At 43.1% G+C, this 9,685-nt stretch overlaps 1 protein-coding gene across 1 annotated transcript; it reads left to right on the top strand.

Annotated features, from left to right (window-relative positions):
- The first annotated feature begins 928 nt into the window (after nt 1–928).
- LOC306827814 (uncharacterized protein) lies at nt 929–8,942 on the top strand. The gene is made up of 9 exons (XM_079349876.1): nt 929–1,391; nt 2,162–2,314; nt 2,420–2,525; nt 2,728–2,851; nt 3,534–5,864; nt 6,272–6,440; nt 7,093–7,255; nt 7,346–7,478; nt 7,702–8,942. Exons 1-9 carry the CDS (start codon nt 1,327–1,329, stop codon nt 7,866–7,868), a joined length of 3,411 nt encoding a protein of 1,136 aa, XP_079206002.1. The 5' UTR covers nt 929–1,326; the 3' UTR covers nt 7,869–8,942.
- The last annotated feature ends 743 nt before the right edge of the window (nt 8,943–9,685 follow it).

Below are 9,685 nucleotides of genomic sequence, written 5' to 3'. Positions count from 1 at the left end.
AGGTGACCCAAAGATTCCAGCTCAAAAGGTTTTGAGTAGTAAACAGACATAGCTTGTAGTCTGCTTTAAACTACGTACAGTATGCAATAAATGCAATTACTTAAATTTACAACCAACATTGTGCTTTACAATATACAAATACAACAATCGTCCAAGATCAATTATACAAGATACAAAGCCACAAAATATCAAATACTCATCATGAAACTGTTGGGAAAGCCAGAGTGTATAAATGAGATTTGAGGCGTGTCTTAAAGACCTGAAGTGTTGGAGCTTGTCTTATACTCAGGGGCAGATTGTTCCAGACCCTAGGGGCTGCCACAGAAAAGGCCTGGCTGCCTCTGAGCTTCTGCCTGGTTTTGGGGACTGAGAGGAGAAGCTGGTCAGATGATCTACGTGACCTTGAAGGAACATAGGGTTCCAGTAAACTTGACAGGTACGCTGGTGCTAAACCATGTAGGCCCTTAAAAGTATGGGGAAGAGAATCTTCTTCTTCGTAAACTGGTTGATTTTATGACGGAAATATGGATCAAAACATTTAGGTAACAAAATGTGTCGTAGGTGCCTTGTCACTGCGATCTAAGCTTCATTAGACCTTTTAAAAAAGTCCTGGGACCAGATTGTCATGTGGGTTATGCCGTATTCTATCATACAGTGTGTTTTATAGATTCTGCGTAAGGGGCATTTAGTTAAACCCCTTACAGTAACAAAGAGAGATTGACCAAAACAAATGGAACTTGACTTGTTAAACCTCACATCATGCCAGGTCTAAAAAAAGAAGTATCAAATAGGTGCATTGAAACCGTCTAAGAGAGGTAAAGCTATGGAAATGAATCATTCATCATTCTTCTGAGAAGGGAAACAATGGTAACGCTGAAGCTGGAGTATCGATGAGCTTTATCCTGCACCCGTTTTTACCAAGGTCTCAGCTGATTGGTTGGAATGAAAGCTCTGTCTAATCAGATAGATGCGTGGGCGGGACTTCCGCCTGCACGCGAGCGATGGGGTGGTTTATATTGTTTGGAGGGAAATTCAATAAGTATGCGTACGCTGCATCCTTATAAACAAACATAGTGAAGATTAAAACAGCTGCTTGTTGGAGATTTAGAGTAATCCACGTTGACTGTTGTGTGTTTTGTTAATAAGAGGTAGATGTATCGCGGGCTCTGAAAGGTTCCTGTAGTTTTTTAAGTCGCTATTAGCTTAGTTAGCTGCTCTCCGTTTACAGTTCCATGTCACAACGATTCATGCACAGGTCTCGACGATGGGTTGATTTACAGAAATCTGGATGAATGATCGCAGTGGATTAAATTAATAGCTCTGGACATGGATCGGAAGACAAGGAGGCTCGAAAGTGAACTCTGCAAAGCAGTGAAGGATGGAGAACCAAGGTGACGCTCAGCCCCCTTCTTTTTCTCTCTTTGTTTTGTCCAGACATGCCTGATGTTGAGAAGATGCCACAGCTCCGGGAGCTTGCATTTAACCTGTGATCTTTGAAATATCCGAAATGATTTACCCAATGCACATTTGGACACTGTAAATCCAGCGTGCTCGATGTCTTTTCTCTCTAAAGTTTTCTTGTTTGTTGTTGTTGTGAAGTCCACAACAGCTCGGGTATACATGTGTATGTAAAGTTTAGATGATGTGTGCGTTGTAGAAACATTCTTGAGTTTATGCTGCTTGTTTATAGCGGTCCTTTGAACAGTGCTATGTTGTAAGGGGGATAAACATAAAAGGCTTTACTAAAAAGTTATAACAGGGTTGTGTTTCATGTATGAACTACAGACAGATAAAACGCCTTTTATTAAATGATAATTTATTTTTTATTAAATGATAATTTAATAATCTGCAAGTACTTAAGGGCAAACATGGAGACCAACTTTACAGGGTGTAAGAGATGTTTTGATCAGCTCATCAATAGTGTGTATTATGACAAACCATGAGCTTCATTAAAAATAATGTTTGTAGTGTTTAAAATGTACCTTCTTGCGGAGTTAACGTTTCGTTCATTCTGTCTTCTTTTTGTTTCAACACAGTAAAACCAATTCAATAAAAAAAAAATAAAAAAAAGTTATTTGTCCCCGAGGGGCAATTCAATGCAAACAGCATTGTATGGTACAGTAAAACAATACAGTCATAATAGAGCTCTGTTCTTTGGCAGATGTGTGCAGCTGCTTCTGTCAGAGGGTGCATGTCCTCACCTGGTGGGAAGTAAAGGTGTGGCTGCGGTCCACCTGGCTGTTGGGAAAGAGACTGAGAAGAACATACGCTGCCTGAAGCTGCTGCTGCAGCATGGAGCAGACCCCAATGTCAGGTATAGTTTCAAACACCTCTTGTTCACATTGGTGACCTTCGAACTGCAGAAAGTTAGTCTTTGTGGTTTAAAGGCTCTTGTGTGTTTGTCTTTCTTTCCTCCCAGGTCATCAGAGGGTCTGACTCCTCTACACATTGCTGCACTGTGGGGCTGTTATCAAAACCTCAAGCTGCTCTTAATGAATGGAGGGAACCCAAACAGCAAAGACAATGTATGGCTTGTATTATCAGTCATAAATCAAGTGCATTGATCCGATTAAACACAGCTTAACTGGATTGTGGAAATTAATGCTTTATCAAGATGTGCACATTAAGATGCTGCAATTTTAAAAGTAACATTGAGACAACACCTGCACTATAAGAAGATATCTACTAGTTTGATACTTACCTTGCTTTGTCCTTAATTCACTGCAGGAGGGGAATACACCGGGGCAGCTTGCAGAGCAGGAGGAGAATCACAAATGTGCCCAGCTTCTTCAGGAGTATCAGGTCAGCTCAGTGGACACGGAGGACGACGACGTGCCTCAGTTCCAGTATTGTAAGTCTCTCTGAATGCCACTTTAATTTGTCCAACCAACTTTATCCAATGTAGTGTATCAATAGTAAGAAGATAGTTTATAACATGTTTTTTTATTTATTCAGCCAGTCAAGTGTTTAATGCATTGCTTAGGTGCAAGCAGACCGTCAAAGCATAGCACAAAACAACAGCATGATACCTCTTAGCATTTCAAGATGGAGAGTAATTCCTGCACTGATCTTTAATGTTACAACAAAAAAAGTTTGCCCAACACTTGATGTATGTATTACTGCCGACTATATATCCTTAGGTTAACTTAAGGCCATTCTCCAAATTGTTAGACATGATAAAAAATGCTCAATCACATACGTGGCAGCATTTTGATTTGATTTGCTTATTCCGAACATGTAACATAAGACAAAGGTGAACATAAAAAAAATAATAAGAAGAACAGAACAAAAAAAGACCAGACAGAAAATAAATAATAATTACAAACAGTGGAAAGTCTAATTCAGAAGAAAATTCAAACACTTATAAGTTTCATGTCCGCAAAGGAGTGGGAGGAAGTAAAACTTATTGAATCCCACCCCCTCTCCATCTATTCAGCTATCATGTAATACAATATGAAAATCTATTTTTATAGTTGATATATTTATTTAGCCTCAGAAAGAAATCATTCATATGTCCTTTGTTTTCATCACAGCCGTGTACTCAGACCAGACAGACACGTCCAGCTACCCTGAATCAGACTACAGCTTCACTTCCCACCCTTCTATGATGAGTGACTTTGGTGAAGCCCCATTGAGCAGCACCAGGCGCTCATCGTTTTTCAACATGTCTCACATTAATGGGAGGCCAAGTTACAGAGGACTATCATACAACAGACCATCTGACACGGACGTCAAGAGGAGTCACTGCCAGGACTGGAACAATTCCTCGTCACAATGGGCATCTGACTGTCCCTCTATTCTTTCAAGCACCCGCATGTCTGCAGTGGGACCTGCAGCTGCATTGCAAGTCCTTAAAGAGGATGACGTATTGACTGACCAAGTCGGGTTAACATCAAAAGCAAAAGAGCATGCTGCAACAAGTGCCAGCACAATCTCTCCCTCCAGAAGAGACACTCTCCCGGCGTTTCCCTCCAGGCGAGTGAGCCGGAAGAGCGTTAGCTTCAGAGATGTGGACGAGTATTTCCCTGTTTTCAGTCCTGAATTCGCCAAACAGACACCTGCTGTTGATGACAGCCAGCGCACCGGGAACTTACCTTTCGACCTGTCTGAATATTCCGACTTCCTAGATTCGGAGCGTACGGCCACTGTTTTACAGACGCAAGGAATCGACGTGACATCCCCGGATCACGTTTATGTTTTCTGCCGGGAGAGCAGCGAGAGCACAGAGGAAAACATGGAGAAAACGGTCATCGGTCCCTGTCTTTTGGAGGAAAGTGGTGATGAGGAGGAGTGTGACCGTTTGAAAGAGGCTCAGGTGAACATTCCGGAACAGCCAGCTTCTGGTGGTATCGGCAGCGGCAGTGGTAGCAGTCATTATAGCAGCTGTGAGAGTGACCATTACACCAGTGCTCTGGATGCTTCTCTTCACCCCAGACATCTTGAACCACCCAGGCTAGAGGATGTTTCTGTTGGTGTCGCGTCTAATGGAGGAGTGAATTATGCACCTGTTCAAACAGAACCTAAGCAGGAGGAACATCTGCTTCTGTTGGACTCCGGGAGTGAAGTTGGCGGTGACCATCCAGTGGCTGAAAAAGCAGCTGATGAATTACAGGACGACTTCAACCTTCCGTTCACGCCGAGTCCTTTCGTCACGGGCCGCACTCGCTCGAGGATGAGTCGCTGCTCGCTGAGAACCAGCAGGACTCCAGAGAGCCTCCTCTCCGCATCATCTCTGTTTGAAGAGACCCTTCCTACGCCGGTTCGAACGCGCCGCCACACGCCTCGGTCTCAGAGCAAGGAAGGATTTTACCATTCACCACATGCATCTTGTTACGCTCCGCCCTACTCCGGGAGCAGCACGGGAGGCAACTCCCTTCATTCCGATTCCCAGGATACGCAGTCCAGCACCCTCAGAGCTGGTTCAAGTGTTAGCCATAGCCAAGCTGACACCCTCATCCTCTCCAAGAGCATCACTGACTCTATGTCTCAATCACAGACTTTGTCGGACACTGTCTTACTGGAGAAAGACCAGAAGTCGTCGGTGGACGCTTATGAAAGAAACCTGGCGGACATCATTCTAGCGATGCAAGGTCAGGATCTTGCAGAGGCCGGGGAATTCCTCACCGATGATCTGGCAAGTACAGACGAAGCGATAACCAAGGACAACGCGAAGAAAGCGTCTTTCGAGGACAAAGAAGGTAACCCAAAAAACGGAGACGTCTGGATCAGCGAGGAGTACAGCTCTCAACCCGACTCTGTGTCATCGTCGTCCAGCTCCAGCTATTTTTCCCCAAGGAGGTCCAGAGAAGACTCCGACCTTCCCTGCACGCCAGGAACCGGGTGCACCCCGAGGTACAGCATGAGCCGGCTGTCAAGCTGCCGCAGGCCGCAGCACCTGGCGAACCTCTCCTACACTCCCGGCGGGCGACCTCTTATTCAGGATATGGACGAACCAGTGGAGTATCTCTACACTGATACGGAACAGGGCCACAAGCTGATCGAGATCCATGTCCCACCGACGGCGAACACCTCCCTCAGCTCCAGCATGAGCACGACCACCAGCAGCAGCAACGAGGAGACCATCATTTACGACTGGCGCTCCATGCACACGGACATGATGGAGGACAGAGGGAAGGAGAACACCATGCCTCCAAGAGAGACGCAGGAAGAGGAGAGGCTGATGCCAGACACCAGAGGGATGACTGACAAGGAGCTGAGGTCGCGACTGTTGGAGCTCGGAGAGAGCCCGGGACCGATCAGCAGCCGGACCAGGCCCGGTTACATGAAAAAACTGTGCCGCCTGCTGCAGGAGTCCAACTCCAAATCACGACATCAGCAGAAGGAGATGGAGCCGCCACAAACAGGTAACAGCTCATTACTTAAAGGTCCTAACTATTTATCGGACATTAGCCATGGAAGAGTATGACGGTATGTTTGGTTTGTATTGTGAGCAGTTTTCCGGTGACTCTGGGAGTGCGTGTAAAGATACACTGAAGAAAGAATTATTTGAATACATAAGCGGTTAACAAATTATTTATTCATTGACGTACAAACATACTTGAAGCTTTGAGTTGACTGTTAAATGACTTCTATAATGAAGCACGAAATGCAAAATGAAACTCATTACTTGCGTTGTAGCCCTGCTATTACTTTGTGGGTGGATACAATTAGAGGTAATGAATGAGTGAGGTATATTAGTATGCGTTTTTATAGTTGAGCTTATCATCTTTTACACTCACACAGACGTTTGTTTTTCCTTTTCTTTCTGTAGATTTGGGTTACAGTCCTGAGCTGTGCCGGGCGCTGAGGACCTTGGAGCTGCCTTGTTGCCAGGCCGACGAGCAGGCTCTGTGCCAGCAGTTTGACCAACCAGATCAAAACAGGAAGTGGAGAGAAGGCATCATCAAGTCAAGTTTTAACTACCTGCTGCTAGACCCAAGGTCAGTCGTACACTGAAGTCACATGATGGGCTTTCTCCTGTGTGATGTTGTTGCAGACTCTCTGAGGAACAAGACAAGGAAAACTCCTCATCTATACATATTTGGCATAAAGATTCATTTCTACAATATAAGGCTTGTTTTGGGGAGCAGGTAGCTTAGTGGTTAGTGTGTGTGTGTCTCATGTACCGAGGCTGTAGTCCTCCAAGCAGGCGGCATGGGTTTAAATCCAACCACTGGCTCCTTACCGGCATGTCATTCCTCTCTCTCTCTCTCGCTCGCTCGCTCTCTCTCTCTCTCTTTAAATAAAGGCATTTAAAGTCCTAACCTAAAGTTGATCTAAAAATTTAAATCTATCACCAATAACTAAAATTGATCATTAGCTTGTGATGAGGACAGCTAGCTGTGAGTAATATTGAAATCGCTCATCTTCAGACTTCTTTAACTAACACAAGTAAAGATATATCGTGTTTATTTTGGACTTATTTGGGGATTTTCTTCATAACGTTTATGATCCAAAATGACTAAAACGTTTGCGTTTTGAGCCCGACTGACTCAAGTTGCCTGATGGACTTGAGTTTTTACACAACACTTCTGTGATGCAGATAAACACCTCAGTGTCAAATGTCACGTTTCCCTTTTTCTTCTTTCCCAGGGTGACAAAAAACCTCCCGTTCCGCAGTCACACGATGACTCCGCACGAGTGTTTCCACACATTCATCAGTGCTATATTTTATGTGGGAAAAGGAAAACGCTCCCGCCCTTACAGCCACCTGTACGAGGCTTTAGAGTACTACAAAGGAGACAAGACCTCCAAGGTAAAAGCAGTGCACACCAGGCCGTCTCATGGTCGACACTGAAACATGTAAACTGCTGCTACTTTTAACCTTCCAAACTCTGCGTGACAGAAATTGTGCACCAAAGTGCAGCACATCCTTCAAGTGTGGAGCGCCGAGCAGGGCGTCATCTCTCTGCACTGTTTCCAGAATGTCATCCCGGTGGAGGCGTACACAAGAGAGGCCTGCATGGTGGAGGCTATTGGTGAGTCCGGGGGGAGGGGGGGGGGAACCTCTGTGAAGTAGCAACTAGCTTTGTTATCTACTCATTTCAACACTCATTTCTCATGAAATCACCCCGTCACTACCTTTCATATGAAAAAGAAAACAAATCACAATATTGTTATCGTAAGACTTATTTAAACAGTTACACCATGCCTCACTATTATTGCATGACAATAACCTCATTTATTCGCCGCCTGCCTCAGGGCTGAAGATGCTGACCAATAAGAAGCGGGGAGACTTTTACGGCGTGGTGTCCAACTGGCAGTTGAAGAGGAAACGGGAGCTTGGCGTCCACCTGCTGTACAGAGCCATGCAGATCTTCCTGGCTGAGGGTGAGAGACAGCTCAGACCAGCTGACATCAGACAGTAGAGACCCCTCTCCCCCCTTCCCCAGTGGAGGCTTTATGAGCAGCAACCTAAGCACTTCAAGGGAATACCACTACTGTATTTGAGGATGCGAGGTAAATCCTTCTTTGAACATACGTGTGCTCCTGTGACCTTTTGGACGTCAAGATCCAGCGAGCTCTCATGTCCTTCATAGATACACGTGTAATCAGTTAATGAATCATTTTTTAATGACCTTTACCATCATTTACATGCTTCCCTTATTCTGATTCAGCCTTTTAAGAACGTGCAACAATATAATGTTTAAGTAAAACAAGATAAGGTCACCATGATTAAAATGAGATCATAACTATGAGACAGATATAAACAGACAGGCAGATAAAATGTCTTTTGTTTCCTGTTGGACTTTTTCTTCTGGACTGCCGTTTTTAATTTTTTTTTTTTTTTTTCCTTTCAAAATAATCCACAACCCAGTTCAAATGGTGAAATCGTTTCCTATTGAAGGATGGTAACAAAGTAATTCAGTTTTTAATGTTAGGCTTCTTTGTAACTATCACATGACATAATTTGTACGTTAAGCTTTTTTTATATAGTGTTGTTATAATGAGATAGAACTGAAGTACGTCTGTATGTGTTGGTAGATTAACTTACAATATTAGACCAGGAAACCGTCCGTTCTAGTCTCAGGACCGCTTTGTGTTTGAAGCTAATTCTCAGTGAAATAATCCACATCATTGTGTGAATCAGTGAAGTCGGTCTAAACTGATCTCCATGGAGAAATAAAACCTGTTTTAGTCTCCTGTTTATTACAAATGAACCTCAGTCTTAATTGTCTAATTATTAATGTAATTATTTAGGGCTTGAAAAAAAAAATACTCATTGTGTCCTCAGGTGTGATTCTTTATTTCCCACAAGAAGCATTAACACAGACAAGGTGACACAAAGCTTTGGATTTAAAAAAAAATGTATTTTAGACGTCCAGATTCTCAGGTTGATCAAAAAACAAACTGCATGAGTTCATCATATCGGAAGTACAACACTTGATGTGTTACGTTTTCTGAAATGATTTCATGATGATAAAGCCTTTGATTGTTTTTAAAAATGAAACCCTGTTGTGATTCTTCTCTTTTTATACTGTACATACAAGTTGTTTACATTTTTTTTTCCTTTGAAGTCATAAACCTTCGCTGTGACTGCTGTGTTGTTTTGCCTCTTGACTTTGCCTTCATGTAAATGTAGTAAAATACAAATGACGAAGCTGCGCGACTCTTTAGTCCTTTCTTCTCCTTGTACTTTGATGTCCCTCTAGTGGACAAAGGATGTCATCATTTTTGTCTCTATGCACCGTATCTGGTATGTGACCACTACTATTAGAAGTAATGAAGTTTTGTATAATGAGCCGTTTTTTTTTTTTGTTTTTTTTTTTTGTTTTAACATACTAAAAAACGTCCGTTTAACCCTGAAGATTAATCTCCTCATACGAGCATTTTGCTCACAAATACACCAGCAGCCTGCAAACACTTTTTGCATTAGTGGGCCATGAAGTGAGTTTTGCAGAGTTGACTTAAATGATGCACACCTAATTCAGGAACAATGCTCTTTACTGAGTGTTATTATGACTCACTTGGTTTCATAGATATATGCTAGTGGTTAGATGTTTTTCTAACAAGCAGCTTTGTGGTTTAAAACATTTACACAATGAATGTCGTCCTGAAAGCCAGCAAACATGTCAGTGATTGAAAGCAGGGCTGCATATCTCATTTCTGCACACATCACTTCACAGTTTGGACTCCTTTGAGAACGACCTTAAATGTGTTGGCAATGTCATAAAATCAGAACGTT

The sequence above is a fragment of the Symphodus melops genome (assembly GCF_947650265.1).
Source record: "Symphodus melops genome assembly, chromosome: 8".
NCBI classification, from domain to species: Eukaryota; Metazoa; Chordata; class Actinopteri; order Labriformes; family Labridae; genus Symphodus; species Symphodus melops.
The sequence above is the reverse complement of the archived record's forward strand: the minus strand, read 5'-3'. Positions and strand labels throughout refer to the sequence as shown.

Bases quoted from the DNA above. Each gene is read 5' to 3' on its own strand.
- LOC306827814 (XM_079349876.1), top strand. From the start codon at position 1,327: ATGGATCGGAAGACAAGGAGGCTCGAAAGTGAACTCTGCAAAGCAGTG. The intron at 2,315-2,419 runs GTATAGTTTCAA...CTTTCCTCCCAG, and splicing joins GGAGCAGACCCCAATGTCAG to GTCATCAGAGGGTCTGACTC. The intron at 5,865-6,271 runs GTAACAGCTCAT...TTCTTTCTGTAG, and splicing joins GATGGAGCCGCCACAAACAG to ATTTGGGTTACAGTCCTGAG.